A 15,790-nucleotide genomic window follows, 5' to 3' on the forward strand; every position below is an offset into this window, starting at 1 on the left:
CAGCTATCTGTTTTTCCCTGCAACCCTATTTCCAACAGACACCTTGCTCTTGTCTCTTCTGTGTCGATCGCTGTATCAATAGTAGCATTGACAAGTTGTCACTTGCAAGACCCGTTGTTGCATGTGTCCACATTGCTATTGTTGAGATGTGCATTGCACTTCATGTCTCTAAGTGTCTTTGGCTATGGTGACGAAGAGCGCATGTGAGCTTCATGAACACACCCCTTGGAGCACTCTCTCTCCATTTCCAGCTTCCAAACACTCACTGACATAGGTTTAATAATTTGAGGTCGGTTTGCCTTCATTGTAGTGTAACGAAAGGCAGCTTATTGTTCGTTTGTACACTCTCTGCCTTTGGGTGTGCTATTTGTCTATTTTGCCAAGCGGGCGCTACGATGATGTAGATATTGCAACGCATTGTACTTTTGCTGGCGGCTTCAAAAATAGCTACGCACCCTCTTGAAAGAGTTTCTGAATGTCACCCTTCACACTCTGCAAGTGGGTAGCAACTGTGTTGCGTATTCTATTGAAGCTCCTTATTCTTGCAAGTGGGTAGCAACAAACTGCTTACTCACCCTCAGCAGGCAATTTCCTCTCTCTAAAGTGGAGTTGAAAGCCACCATGGCAAGGAGTCCTTCCTTTGCAGAAGCTTGGCTAAATATTCGCTATTCTCCAATATGCTTGGGTTTTCAAAGTAGTGCCTTGATTTGAAGCCTTTCAAAGTAGTCGTAAGCTCGATCAACCCAAAATTGAGAGCCATCAAATGTGTTGGTATGGACGTTCCATTTCTTAAGGGACAGTGACATAGCTAAATATAAAAGAGAAAAAGGCGTTTTACGAGCGTAGAATGCTAAACAACTTATTATACCCTTCCCTCCTCGGCTTCGCGAAGGACTGCTCTCTTCCCCCTTTCATCTCTGCACTTCAACGCGCTCGATCTTGTTTTACGCTGTCTGTGCCCCTTCACCCCGTCACCTTCATCATCTTCTTCCTCGCCATCGCCGCCTTTATCTGACGCTGCTTCAACACCTCCAAAACCGGCGTTTTCTAGGGTTTCCTCCTTGCGATCGTCCTCATCCGGCCCTCTAGCTGCTTGCCTGCAGCTCCGGTCGTTTTATGCAACACGCTTCTTCAACCCTAATCCGCGCAGATTAGTAACGCTGCTTCGTAGCTGGTGCAAGTGACAAGCTGCTACAATAGGTGGAGTAAGCGGTCGTTATGCCAGTAGCTTGCTGGACCTGAGAGAGAGAGACTCCACCATGAAGTCTCGGAAGAAGAGAAGCACTGATGTGGTATGTCCATCGTTGGTTGTCTGGCACTCCATGGGGTTGAAATGTTGGTGAAAACAGTGTGCGTTATTGCTTAGTTTATCTTTAAACATCAGAGATAAGATTAGAGTGTTGCGCCACATATATAGAATTACGTTGCCTTCATGTTCTTGGTATAAATAATTTGCAAATTGCACCGGTTTTCTTCCATAGGTTTGTTCTATTGTTTTTTTTTTCTGCATGTCACTTCACCTGCTTCCGGAGTCCTGACAGTTACCAAGTTTTATTTCATTATAGTTTTGCTTCTGTATTTTTTTCTTCCCAATCTGAAAGAAGCAAGGTTATGTGTTATTTCAATGGTCGCACACCTGGTTATTGCAGGTCTGCCAGGTTTGACTGATAGAGTTGCTTCTATTTTGTGCAGCCTCCTAAGATAAAGAGCTTTATTGCAAGTGTCACAAGTGTCCCTCTTGAGAATATTCAAGAACCTCTTTCTCATTTCTCATGGGATTTCGAGAAGGTATGCCTGCTGCACACCATGTAGACCATCTTATCAATGCTCGTGCTGCGTAGTAATTGTGGGCAATGTCATCTGTAGGGAGATTTTCATCACTGGACGGATCTTTTCCACCATTTTGATACTTTTTTTGAGAAGTATGTGAAGTCGAGAAAAGATTTGCAACTGGATGGAGATTTCTGGGAGTACAATGAGGAGTTTCCCAAAGAGGCCCTCCTGCAGATTCTAAGAGCCTCACGTGTCATTTTTGAAAACTGTGCAAACAAGTACCTTTTTAGGTCACATGAGGTATAACTTGTTAGTGGAAAGTGCTTTTTTATGTGGGGTTTGTACTTGTGGATATTGTTTGAATTCTTTCTGTTTTAAAGTTGCGAGCACATTCCGGGGTACAAGGGTGCGTCTTAATTTGAGCTTTTGCGTTAGAGAAAGAAGCTGAAACTTTTGTGAAGAGACCTAGGATATGACTTGATGAATGGGCAGATAGGTTTGGGTGTGACCAGGAATTGTCTACTAAGGCTATCTAGAAACTCTGATTATTATTGATCGATTGAGTAAATAGATAAATCGTTTGACAGGGAAAGAGATAAACTAAGTTGAAGTATTCATCTTAAAATAACCAGAGCAGGAGTTGAGCAAGAAATGTGGATGCTGCTGTAATGTCAATATTGTCCAGATAGAGTTACAGTTTTTCCTGCATTAACTGCTTCAAACAGGCTTGTTTTTGTGGTGGCTTCTCTCCCTTTGCATGGTTCTCTAGCCTTGCTAGTGAGCATTGTTGGGGATAAGGGTGATGGCAGTATACCAATCCATGTATTAGATCAGTGCTCATCAGTCTTGAGGTCGATGAACTGTTTTTGTGACTTGCACAATCTCACTTCTTGTATAGATAGGTTGTGCTTTTGTATAGATATTTTTATGTAAACCTCGTGCTTTGTTGCTCTTTTTTTCCCCTTTGAAGAGCTGAGGAGACTTTCATCTAGAGATTTTAGCTTGAAACATTTTATTCTGTCTTGGCAGCATTTGTTATCGCTGCTAGCCTCAACAGACTCAGCAATTGTTATAGCTGCACTGGAGACTTTGGCTGCACTTGTGAAAAAGCCTGCTCAATCAACACGATCAATACGATGGCATGGTGACTCTGTTGTCAACAGTCACTTGTTCTCTTTGTCCCAAGGATGGGGAGGCAAAGAAGAAGGGCTTGGCTTGCTGTCGTGTGCTGTAGAAGGTGGTTGTGATGCTGATGCATCTCGGCTTGGTTCGACTCTTCATTATGAATTCTATGAAGATGGCATGTCTAAGGAGGATGTGGAGTCTGGAAAAGGTTTGACAGCTGCAGGACTCCAAGTCATACACATTCCAGATGTTCACCTTCATCCAAAGGATGACTTACAGTTATTTAAACAGCTATTGGATCAGTATCACGTGCCTTCGAAACTGAGATTTTCATTGTTTACTCGCCTAAGGTTTGCAAGGGCATTTCACTCAGTATCTACTCGGAGGCAGTTTATTTGTATTCGTCTTCTAGCATTCACTGCCCTTTTGCAGTCAAATCCTGATCATGAAGATCTTGCAGCTTTTTTTGTGAATGAACCAGAGTTTGTGAATGAGCTAGTTGCTCTTTTGCAATCTGAAAATGCAGTGCCAGAACATATCAGGATTTTAGCTGTACGTGCCTTGGCAGCTCAGGCTCAAGATCGTCCTCGCCAATCTAATGTCTTAGCTGTGGTGAGTGCTGGCGGACATAGAGGAGTCTTGCCAAATCTGGTGCAGAAGGCTGTAGCCTCTCTAACAAGTGAGGCAGGAATCTGTTCAGTGGCGTTTGCCGAGGCGCTTTTGTTTCTTGTGACTGTTTTAGTATCATCATCGGCTGGTTGTGCTGCTTTACGTGAAGCAGGTTTGATACCCACCTTACTTCCTCTCTTAAAGGACACCAACCCGCAACATGTTGATCTTGTGACATCAGCAGTCCATATATTGGAGGCCTTTATGGATTACAGCAATCCAGCAGGAACTTTGTTCAGAGATTTAGGTGGGCTTGATGACACAATCATGAGATTGCAATATGAAGTCTCTCATGTAGAGCATTCTTCCAAAAACGACCAGGTAGCAATGCAGTTATCAGAAAATGGGAAGGTCGGTGGGAGTAGTGATATGCAAATGACTGATAATGGACAGCAGCCTGAGGCAGTTGTACCATATCGTTTGAGGCTTTTGCTGAAAGCATTATTGCGGGCTATCGCACTTGGAACTTATGCATCTGGTAACACAAGTAGACTTCATGGATCAGAGGAAAGTGCTCTTCCTGCATGTTTATGTGCTATCTTTAGACATGCAAAGGAATTTGGTGGGGGCGTGTTTTCTCTAGCTGCATCTGTGATGAGTGATTTGATAAACAAAGATCCTACATGCTTTCCTATTCTTCATGCTGCAGGCTTGCCTGCAGCCTTTCTGGAGTCTATAACTGCTGGAGTTCTCCCTTCTTCGGATGCTGTAGGTTGTATCCCCCATGCTTTAGATGCTCTGTGCCTCAATCAGACTGGTTTGCAGGCTGTGAATGATTGTAAGGCGCTAGACTGTTTCATAAAGATTTTCACCTCAAAATTGTACTTGAAAGCTTTGAGTGGTGATACACCGGCAGCCATCGCTTCAGGTTTAGATGAACTTATGCGCCATGCACCTTCTCTTCGGGGTCCCGGAGTGGATGCTTGTATCAGCATACTCAAAACAATTGCAAACATCGGAGGGGCTGTGGCAGAATCTAGTATGCCAGAGACAGAAGGCTCAGATGTACCGAGTCCCATGGAGACTGATTCTGAACAGGCTGCTAGTCCCAAGGTGGCAGAACAAAAAGGAGGGCAAGGCTCTGATTCTGGTGCAGACTCAGGCCAGTCAGCAGCTGAAACTTTTCTTCCAGATTGCATAAACAACACTGTACAGATGCTGGAGACCATTTTTCAGAATGCAGACACTTGTAGGGTTTTTATTGAGAAGAAAGGCATTGAAGAATTGTTAAGACTGTTCACTCTGCCATGCTTGCCTGTTTCTTTTGGGGGATCTTCAACTGCCTACAATATTTTTCTGACTTTCAGGGCATTCTCCTCACAACATGCCATTACACTCACTAAAGCAGTGTGCAGTGCCTTGAAGGAACATTTGAAGTTGACTGCCAGCTCTTTGTGCTGCACGAAGCTTTCTGACTTGGACAATGAATCCCGCGACCAAGTTGTCCGCAATCTTTCTGCAGCTGAGTGCTTTCTTTCATTAACAACATTCCTTGTTCGCAGTCTGGCTCCAATGATGACTGAAATTAGTACTGGAAGTAGTGAACTTTTTGATGATCTAGGAAACATCCATAGGTGGGTACTATGGCAGATATCAGTAGGAGATAGTAACAAAAGCGAGCCCAAGAAGGAGGAAGAAAATGCTGTAGCAGGTGCTGAGAGCAATGAGGAAAACAGAGAGAACGATGAGGAATCTGAGGCTCTGCCAGTCCTTCGCTATGTGAATCCTGGCTCTCGAAATCGTTGGGGATTTGAGTCAGATTTGATCCCTTTACTCCCTACAGATCAAAATGAGCGTCGATCTCGGAGAGAGAGTGTAACGACTGAAATTTTGAACCATGTGGCAAGGTTGGGGCGTTTGGCTCGTAGTGCTGCTGTTCGCACTGTTCGCGGTGATATTGATTCTAGTGCAAACTCTCTAGAAGCCTTGTCCCCTCAAGAGCCTTCAAAAGGAAAATCTGCTGACACATTGTGTTTCGAAATGATGACCAGGCTTGCCAGTTCAGCTCGCCTTTTGTATGGTGCATTAGGTAAGGCAATGGCAGTTCCGTCTCGCCATCGCGATGATGCTATCATAGTCAATCCTGCTGCAAAGACAATTGCTTCCTCACTAGCCACTTTATTTCTCAAGAATTTGGAGTTTGATGGATTTCCAGGTCCATCTTCATCAGATGCCGTAGTTCCAGTAAAGTGCAGGTATCTGGGGAAAGTGGTCGATGATATTATGTCTGTGATCCTGGATTCAAGGAAAAGAACTTGCAATACGATAATGGTAAATTGCTTCTATGCCTTAGGAACATTTAAGCAGTTATTGACAACCTTTGAGGTAACAAGTCAGCTGCTTTGGACGTCTGTACCCATGGACACTGAAACTGGCAAGATGGATATTGAGAAGGCAGAGGATAAAGCAGGTGGGCAGTCATGGCTTCTAGATACCTTACGGAATTACACTAGACTGATGGAAAACTTAGTCGCAGCTTCCACACTGCTGGTGCCTTCATCGATGGCACAGCTATTGGCTCAGCCTGTTAGTGGTAGGACTGTTTCCATTCCAAAAGATCCAGAAAATTTTGTTTTGGCTCTTCAAGCTCAGGTGTTGGAGGCTATTTTTCCTCTATGGAATCATCCAATGTTTCCTCAGTGCAGCCCGAGTTTGATTGAATCTGTTTGCTCTATAGTGAAACATGTATATTCTGGTGTAGCAGAAGTCAAAACAGTGGGTACCTCTGCTGCAGGGACCTCAGGAATCCGACTAAATCCATCTCCCCCAGATGAATCTGCAATTTCAGTGATTGTCGAGATGGGATTCTCAAGGGCTAGGGCAGAGGAAGCCTTGAGAAGGGTTGGACGCAATAGTGTGGAATTAGCGATGGAATGGCTGTTTGGTCATCCTGAGGAGACATCCCAAGAGGAGGATGAGCTTGCTCGTGCCTTGGCTCTGTCACTTGGCAATGGTAATGATGCAAGCAATGAAGAGTCTGCTAGTAAAGGGAAGGAGGTTATTGGGGAGGAAGTGGGTCCCCAGCTTCCTCCTGTAGAGAGCATGCTATCAACCTGCATGAAACTCCTCCATAGTTCTCAAGCTGTGACATTCCCCCTAGCAGACTTGATGGTCACCATGTCTTCACGCAGTAAGGGTGAGGATAGGGCAAAGGTCATTTCATACCTCATCAATCAAATGTCTCTCTGTAAAGCAGAAGAATCTGAAAGTGAAGACAGTCCCTTGTCAACTTTATCCCATTTATTGGCTTTGATCCTATCAGAGGACACAGTTTCAAGGGAGGTTGCTGCTGAAAATGGCATTGTAGGTACAGCAATTGATTATTTGAGCTCCTTCAAGCAGACAAACAATGCAGGTGACAAAACAAGTGCTCCTAAATGGGTTACGGCTCTTCTGCTAGTTTTGGATTACATGCTACAACACAAGCCCAGGATCGATTCAGCTGCACAGAACATGTCTACTACCGATGACCTTGTGAATGAATCCTTAAGGCCAAGCTCAACTCCTCAAAAGGATGAGTCTGAAAGTATCCAGAAGAACTCATGGGAGGCAATCTTGGGAAAGCCCACAGGTTACATGACAGAGGAGGAGCAGAAGAAGACTGTGTTAGTTGCCTGCAAGCTCCTAGCAATGACACTACCGGCGGAGACTGTCCAAGCAATTCTTCAGCTATGTGCGAGACTCACAAAAGTCCATCCTGTTGCCATGCAGTTTCTTGAGGCAGGTGGTTTGTCATCTTTGCTCAGTCTGCCAAGGAACTCTCTATTCCCTGGCTTTGACAACGTTGCTGCAGCAATTATCCGTCATCTTCTTGAAGATCCTCAAACTCTCCAATTAGCAATGGAGTCTGAGATTAGGCACTCTTTGGCGGCATCTTTGAGTCGACATAATAATCGTCTCTCTCCTCGAATGTTTTTGACGACAATGGCCCGGGTTGTTGCCAGGGACCCTCCCACTTTTATGAAAGCCGCTGCAGTTGTTTGTCAGATTGAGCAGTCGGGAGGTAGACCTCATGTAATTCTTGCCAAGGAAAAAGAGAAAGAGAAAGAAAAAGAGAAAGAGAAAGATAAAGAAAAGAATGGAGAGAGAGAAAAGGAAAAATCAAAAGTAGTCACAGAAGAAGTCAGTAGTCAAGGTGGTCTGAAAATCACAGAAGCAGGTGGAAAGCCCTTGAAGGGATACAAGAAAATTCCACAAAGTTTTTCACATGTGATGGAACAATTGCTTGATGTGGTTGCCAACTTTTCACCACCAGACAAAGAGTGCAGTGGCTCATCTACAAAGGACAATAGCCCAAGTTCGGTAACAGCAATGGAGGTAGATGATGTGAGTAGCAAGGACAAAGGAAAAGCCAAAGTAGAGGAAGTCACAAATTCAGATAAATCAACTTTATCAGAGAGTTCAGCTGCGCTTGCAAAAGTAATTTTTATTTTAAAGTTGCTAACTGAATTTGTCTTGATGTATTCTGCTTCTGTGAGTGTTGTTTTAAGGCGGGATACTGAAAGCATTCAAGGAAGGAGTACTTTTCCTGGCTCTGAAGCCGTGAGCCAGGGAGGTTTTCTCCATGGTATCCTTCACCGGCTTGTACCACCTACTGTTACTGCAACAATGGAAAAAACACCAGAATATGAATTACTAGAAAAGCTTTCAAGTAAGGCAGGTCACTTTCTTGTCGCAGTTTGCATGCGATCAGCAGAAGGTAGAAAACGTCTGTTTTTGGAAATTGCTAAGGCATTAGTAGCTTTCTCAAATTGTCCTGGAACGAGTGTTCAACAATGCTCACAACCTCCAAGCCGGAAAATGCGTGCCTTTGTTGATTTGTTGAGTACGGTTCTTTCCTCCCATACATCGTCTGGTGGGAGCCAGGCACCTGGGGTCTCAACAGAAATGGCGAAGGCCATGCTGGATACAGGGATAGTGCAAGCCCTTACAACTGCGCTTCAAGTTATTGATCTGGATCATCCAGATGCACCCAAGCTTGCGGGGAGCATTGCAAAAGTACTCGAAGCATTGACACGTGCTGCTAGTTCTAGAGAGCAAATGCATTCTAGTGAGCCGAAGAGAAGCACAGCTGGTGCCAGTAGGGACGGTGAACAAAGGCTAAGTGCTCTTGATGGTCAGCCATCTGATTCTGTACAGCAAAATGAGAATAATGCCCACACAGTGGAAGGAGGTTCAATGAGGGTGGATCTGCAGGCGGCAATAAGAGCTATGCAAGCTCTTGTTGGTGATGATCTTGGTGCTGATGTCCATTTAGACCATGATATGGGACTCGATGCAGATGGCAATGATGAAGATGATGATGACGATGATGAAGATGATCATTTGGAAGCTGATGATGAAGAATTTATGCATGATGCAGCAGAGGTTGTTGGAGGTCTTGAGGATGTGGCAGCTGCTGCCATGAGTTTTAGGATGGAGCATGGTGAGGATGATGATTTGGGAGAGGATGAAGAGGAGGAGGACATGGATGGAGATGCTGGTGAAGAGGATGAAGAGGAGGATGAGGAGCAAGATGAAGATGAGCTAGAGGAGGATGAGGTCGCTTTGTCTCCTCCTGATACAGATGTGGAAGATCACGAAGAGCATGAGCTTGAGGAAGAGTATGACGAGGACATGGCAGAGGAGGATGAGGAAGAGGAGGATGAGTGGCGCGAAAATCGCATCATTGAAGTACGCTGGAGGGATGGTGCAAATGGTTTCAACCATGTTCAAGTATTAGGGCATGCAGATGCTGGGAGCAATCCAGAGTTTTCTATGGATCCTTTTCAAGGTATGAATATTGATTATCTATTTGGTGCATTTCGTCGCTCTGGTGGGATGGACCGGCGTAGAGGATCCGCATATGGGACTTTTGAGAGGAGTGGAAGTGAAAATGCTCGAAGCATTCGCCACCCTTTATTGACTAGGCCTAATCTGGCATCAACAAATGGGTGGTTTGGAGGTTCACCGTGGACAGCTGGAGGGACTGTTATTGGTCGAGATACAGATCCCATTCTAGGAGGTTCGGATGTTACACGCCTTTTTATGTATGATGGTGCAATGATTGATCATGTTGAGGAGAGTTTATTTGGAGATCGGGGTGTTGGTGGTCAGGATGGTGCTTTTAGAGATATTCATGGCTTTCCTCGTTTGGGAAGAAGAACCGGCAGAGCAGATAGCCGCTTTAGTAATTGGACAGATGATGGTCAATTACAAGGAGGGGCCATAGATGTTGCTCTTGCACATGCCTTTGAAGAGCAATTTTTAGCACATGTCTCGACTGTAAGCTCGGCTGACCAACCTTCTACTGAACTTGCCACCATTGCTGATACATCAGAGCCAACAGGTGCAACTGCCCGGAGCACCGAAACAGTGGAGGACAGGGAAGAGGCTACTTTGGAACCAGCTGCAATGGAACGCCATGGTGATATGCCTAGTGGCCAGGGCAATGATTCTCAGATTGAGCAAGTTCTAGGGTCAACTAGCAACACTGGAGAGGGCCAACGTGATGAAGTCGCCAATACAGATAATGATGTTGACATGCATGATGGTAGAAGTGGGCCTGTAGAAGCTGCCAGTCAGGACAGTAGCGGAAGTGGAGCTACTGTTGGGGAAAGCTTACGCAGCTTGGAGGTTGAAATAGGTAGTGCTGATGGACATGATGAAAATGATAGACCTGCTGGCTCAGCTGACTTGTGCCCCCAACCCAGGGACACACCTGCTTCAGGAATAGAGCCAAATCTAAGACAAGCTGATGCTGATGAGAATATGGAGACGCCTTTAGTAGGGGTCTCTTCTGGCACAGGGGTTCCTTTGCCTCCACCCATTGTGGAGGATCCTTCAAGGACAGAGGCTGTGGCAGAAGAACATACAGAAGAAAGAGGTGATACTTCACAAAGAGATGTAGGTGATACTGCTATGAATTTGATAGATCCAGCATTTTTGGAGGCTCTTCCTGAGGATCTGAGGGCTGAAGTCCTTGCTTCTCAGCAAACACAGGCACCAAGAGCAGAAAATCACCAGCCGTCTGCATTGGAGGATATTGACCCCGAGTTTCTGGCTGCACTACCTCCAGAAATTCAGGCAGAGGTTCTGCAGCAGCAACAGGCTCAACGGCTACTGCAAGCTCAGCAAGTAGAGGGTCAGCCTGTAGATATGGACAGTGCGTCCATCATTGCTACCTTCCCTGATGAGCTCCGTGAAGAGGTTTGTTAATTTCCAAACAGTTCTCCTTTACTTTGCTTCTCAATCATGTTATACTGGAAAGCCTTACCTTTTTCATAAAAGTTTTTTCTGCAGGTACTTCTAACGTCGTCAGAATCAGTCTTGGCTGCACTCCCTCCTGCACTTTTGGCTGAAGCTAGGCTTTTGCGAGAAAGGGCTATGAGTCAACTTCAAGCCCGCAGTATCTTTGGTGCTCCACACAGACTAGGAGGTAGGCGTAACAGTTTGGATGTTGGTGGTAGGGGGATGGCTGCAGCTATTGATAGAGGTGTTGGGGCAGGCCTCAACTTTGATGCAGGGCGGAGGTCCACCTCGGGCATTTTAGGTGGGGGAAGCAAGTTGAAGGACGGTGAAGGCAAGCCTCTTGTTGATACCCCGGCCCTTAAAGCCTTGCTTAGGCTTCTCCGATTGGCCCAGGTACACGTCATATTTGGTCATTCTTCGGTGTAGTCTGCTTATATGAGGGGACTTGTTATTTATTTATACATTGTCTTGTTCTGCTAGCCTCTGGGAAAAGGGCTTCTTCAGCGATTGCTATATAATTTGTGTTCACACAGTTCTACGTGTGCTACGCTTGTGCACCTTTTGTTGGACATGCTCCAACCGGATGCTGATGTGTTGTCAAATAATGGGCTGTCTGCTGATGGAGCACCTGCACATCGTTTATATGGGTGTCAATGGAATGTCGTATATGCTCGACCTCAGCCATCAGATGGTAAATGTTTTGCACTTATCATCTTTTAGGTTTCCCCCTTACGAAGGGGTTTTTAAGTTCACTTGTTTTGTATGTTGTTAGGAGTTCCTCCTCTTGTCTCACGGCGGGTATTAGAGATTTTGACATATCTGGCAAAACATCAATCTCTAGTTGCAAGTTTACTTCTGTATTTTGATAAGAAGCTTGAGGGGAAATCAGAAATACAGGGGCAGGGGAATGAGAAAGGTAAGATGAAGGTAGATGATGAAATGGAAGAGGCAGTGTCTGACACAACCCAAATACCTCTTATCTTACTTTTAAAGTTACTCAATCAACCACTCTACTCTAGAAGCAGTGCCCATTTGGAGCAGGTACTCTCTCAGATCATATTTTGAGAAACTATATTGTTGCCAAGCACATGTGATTAACAGTTTTAATTTGACTGCCTTTTCACTTTAGGTTTTGGGGTTAATTGACGTGGTAACAAGCAAGGCTCGTGAAATAATGGAGTCACGTATTCAAGCGAAAGTCCCAGCATTAGATAGTACAGCTGTTAGAGCTAGTCTGGAGGACGGACAGGAACCTGGAGAAGCTGTTGCTGCACCAACAAATGGGGACACTGCCAGTGCACCAGCTGAACCGGGGGGCGATTCTGATGTGCAGGTTAGGACAAGTGAGAATCTTGATCTCGAGGCATCAGCGTTTTCTTCAGAAAGCAATATAGACCCCTCTAAAATTCTTTTGAGTCTACCGAGTGAGGAACTGTGTCAGCTCTGTTTGCTCCTTGCACGTGAAGGGTATGCCTCTTTTTACTGCAGAATCATGTTATTATAATGTGCTGGTTTAAGAGAATCTTGTGCTTGTTTCAGTTTGTCAGACCTGGCCTACACACGTGTAACTGAGGTTCTGAACAAGATAGCGGAGTTGGCACCAACTCATCGGCGATTGTTTATAATGGAACTAGCTGATGCTGCTAAAAACCTTTGTGGGGCTGCTGTTGATGAACTTCAAGCTCTTGGCGAGGCGGACTCTGTCCAGCTCAGCACGGCCTCCATGGTGGGAGCAGCTATTTTGAGAGTGTTGTTGGCTCTCAGCTCCTTGAAAGTGTCAGCTGGAGCTAGGGGCAAGGATCAAGGCACAACTTTGGATAAAGATGAAGATGATTGCTTGCTTGTTGTTAGGGACCTAAATACATCTATTGAGCCGTTATGGCAGGCCCTTAGCATTTGTGCTGTAAGAATTGAAAGCAGATTAGTGACTCCGAATGCTGCTTCCTCTTCTGAGAGCCAGTCTGCGGCTTTGAATAACACTGCAGTCATGCCACCTCTCTCACCGGGAGCACAAAGAGTCTTACCTTTCATTGAAGGTTTTTTTGTCTTATGTGACAAGTTGAGGACAGCCCCTGCTTCTCCAGGTTTACAGGAGCTTGGCAGTGCAACTGCTTGTGAGATCAAGGAGACAGCAAGCTCTGCTTCTCTAACCGAGTCTGGATCTATGCAGCTACGAAAGTCTGACGAGAAGGGACTCACATTCGTCCGTTTTGCTGACAGGCACAGGCGGCTGCTAAATGCATTTGTGAGACAGAATCCTGGGTTGCTAGAAAAGTCTCTCTCTCTTCTTCTGAAAACCCCTAGGCTTATAGATTTTGACAACAAGAGAGCATATTTCAAATCTCGAATACGGCAGCAACACGAGCAACAGCACTATTCTCCTCTAAGGATATCAGTCCGACGAGCTTATGTATTAGAAGATTCATATAATCAGTTGAGAATGAGAACTCCTGATGAACTGAAGGGCCGTTTGACTGTACAATTTCAAGGAGAGGAAGGCATTGATGCCGGTGGGCTAACAAGAGAGTGGTACCAGCTTTTGTCCAGAGTAATCTTTGACAAGGGTGCATTGCTCTTCACTACCGTTGGAAACGAGTCTTCTTTTCAGCCAAATCCCAATTCTGTGTATCAGACGGAGCATCTTTCCTACTTCAAGTTTGTAGGCCGTGTGGTATGCAATTTATCCTAGCCCTGGTGGCATACAAAAGTTTTTAAGTCTTTTAGTTGTGACATAACAAAGCTCTTGGTGTTCTGCAGGTTGCCAAGGCTCTATTTGACGGGCAGCTTCTTGATGTGTATTTTACTCGATCTTTCTATAAGCACATATTGGGAGTGAAAGTGACTTATCATGATATTGAGGCTGTAGATCCAGACTTCTACAAGAACTTGAAATGGGTTCTTGAGGTATATGGCTAAAGAGTTTATTCTTTTCATCCTTCTCATGGCATTGATTCTAACTGAAGGTTTCCAACCTGGATATGACAGAACATTGTAAATGATGCACTTGGCCTCACCTTTAGTATCGATGCAGATGAAGAGAAGCATATTCTCTATGAAAGAACTGAGGTAATTTTCTCGAGAAAGGAGTTTCGATGGGTAGATTAGTTCGTTGTATTTACTTTTTCTACTTTTTATGCTAAGATTTTCCAATGCTAAGCTTTACGGTTGTTGGTGTTTAGGTTATGGATCATGAACTTATTCCAGGTGGCAGGAACATCAGGGTTACAGAGGAGAATAAGCATGAGTATGTTGACCTAGTTGCTGAACACAGGTTAACGACCGCGATACGGCCACAAATCAATGCTTTCTTGGAGGGATTCAATGAGCTCGTATCTCGGGAGCTTATTTCAATTTTTAACGACAAGGAACTTGAGCTCCTTATCAGTGGTCTTCCAGAGATAGACTGTAAGTACCCTTGCTTGCTTAGTGCTCTTTGTTGTTAAGTACATGCTGTTAATGAGTGATTGTGCGGGCCAGTGGAAGACCTCAAGGCAAATACGGAATATACTGGTTACACGGCTGCATCTCCTGTTGTGCAATGGTTCTGGGAGGTCGTGCACCAATTTAACAAGGAGGACATGGCCCGCCTACTGCAGTTTATCACTGGCACTTCGAAGGTATGGAATACAGCGTGTTAGTTAAAATGAGCATTAGATAAATGAGCATTAGATCACTCTGTTAGACGGGTTTTAAGCTTGTAACATGCTTGCAGGTTCCTCTTGAGGGTTTTCAAGCATTGCAAGGCATCTCAGGACCCCAAAGGTTCCAAATTCACAAGGCTTATGGAGCTCCTGAGAGGCTGCCATCGGCACATACATGGTTCGTTCTTGTAAAAGTCTCTGAATTGTTTTGCTCCATGTATTTGTGCCGATAAAAGGGTTCTTATGTTGGACTTCCTTGTACAGTTTCAATCAGCTTGACCTTCCAGAGTACTCTTCAAAGGATCAGCTGCAAGAACGATTGCTACTAGCAATTCATGAAGCCAGTGAAGGGTTTGGCTTTGGCTGATGTGGAGGGAAAATTCCTGGCTCTGTTATATTATATACTCAGGGTTTTGGGCGGGGCACACGATACAACAGAACCCCTGAGAGGTTGGTGCTCTCCATGGTCAGAACTATTTTGATGTGGTGGAGGCTGGCTCGGGGATGAGGCACACTTCCTGGGCGCTGTCTCGTCTCATCACGTTTGGATCAACCTTAATTCTTTGCCCATGGCCATTTCTTATATGTAAATTTTGAACAGCTGCTTCTCTAAGTGTTGCCCCTGAAATTTTGTGTACCGAGGGTTCAAGCAATACGGGTCGCTCGCATGTAAATTGAAGATAGGAGCCAAGTGTGACGGCTCCAGGTGAGAGTATTTATAGAAGAGTTTATTGATATGGTCAGTCGTTTGAACTTCGACAAGTTGCTCGAAGTTTATCAAAGAGAGCCCTGTACAATTGCCTTCACTGGGCAGATTGAAATTGAAATATATGGTCTCTCTCTCTCTCTCACATGCACGCATAGGTGCACTTGCTCACACATGCTCATGAATGGACTTGAGTATGAGACTCTTGCTGGTTTTGCTTGGTTGGTTATTTCAATATCTCATGGACAACCTCGAAAGGCCTGTTATTTTTCATTGCATATTATGGTCTTGTCTTGAAAGCTGTCCGATTGTATTGTAGATGCTTCCAATTGCTTTGGCCTTCCTGAGTAGCGAAAGATGCTAGATGAATGTCTACGCACTTACAAAGAGGAGAGGGCTGGCTATGAGATTTAGTATTGGGGTGACTTGTACAATCTTAGTATGCAGGACAGTCAGTACACATGGGGTTAATTTTGTGTCGATGGTGTTCACTCATTCTTGATTCTTGATGATACTTTTCATGCTTTTAGAATATGTGTAAATTAAGTTTATTATGGTGAAACATCTATCTCTTGGTTAAAAATTTCACATCGGCTATGGTGTTGTGTTTAGATGCAGGGGATGCTTGCATAGTGGCTTCTTCACA

General features: G+C 44.8%; 1 protein-coding gene across 2 annotated transcripts; it reads left to right on the forward strand.

Moving 5' to 3' along the window:
* Positions 1-849: 849 nt before the first annotated feature.
* Positions 850-15,276, forward strand: LOC147450967 (E3 ubiquitin-protein ligase UPL1-like). Of its 2 annotated transcripts, XM_086519935.1 has the most exons (16): positions 850-1,292; positions 1,693-1,788; positions 1,867-2,073; positions 2,803-10,755; positions 10,849-10,984; positions 11,054-11,190; positions 11,278-11,488; positions 11,570-11,838; positions 11,927-12,264; positions 12,337-13,468; positions 13,555-13,701; positions 13,783-13,863; positions 13,977-14,202; positions 14,275-14,414; positions 14,510-14,616; positions 14,703-15,276. In XM_086519935.1, the coding sequence occupies exons 1-16, from the start codon at positions 1,260-1,262 to the stop codon at positions 14,803-14,805; spliced, it is 11,316 nt and encodes a 3,771-aa protein (XP_086376061.1). In that variant the 5' UTR covers positions 850-1,259; the 3' UTR covers positions 14,806-15,276. The 2 variants fall into 2 exon arrangements, with proteins under 2 accessions (XP_086376061.1, XP_086376060.1); XM_086519934.1 differs by having other exon boundaries at positions 10,849-11,190.
* The last annotated feature ends 514 nt before the right edge of the window (positions 15,277-15,790 follow it).

This window comes from Adiantum capillus-veneris, chromosome 9, assembly GCF_014529385.1.
Source record: "Adiantum capillus-veneris isolate H3 chromosome 9, ASM1452938v2, whole genome shotgun sequence".
Lineage (NCBI taxonomy): Eukaryota > Viridiplantae > Streptophyta > Polypodiopsida > Polypodiales > Pteridaceae > Adiantum > Adiantum capillus-veneris.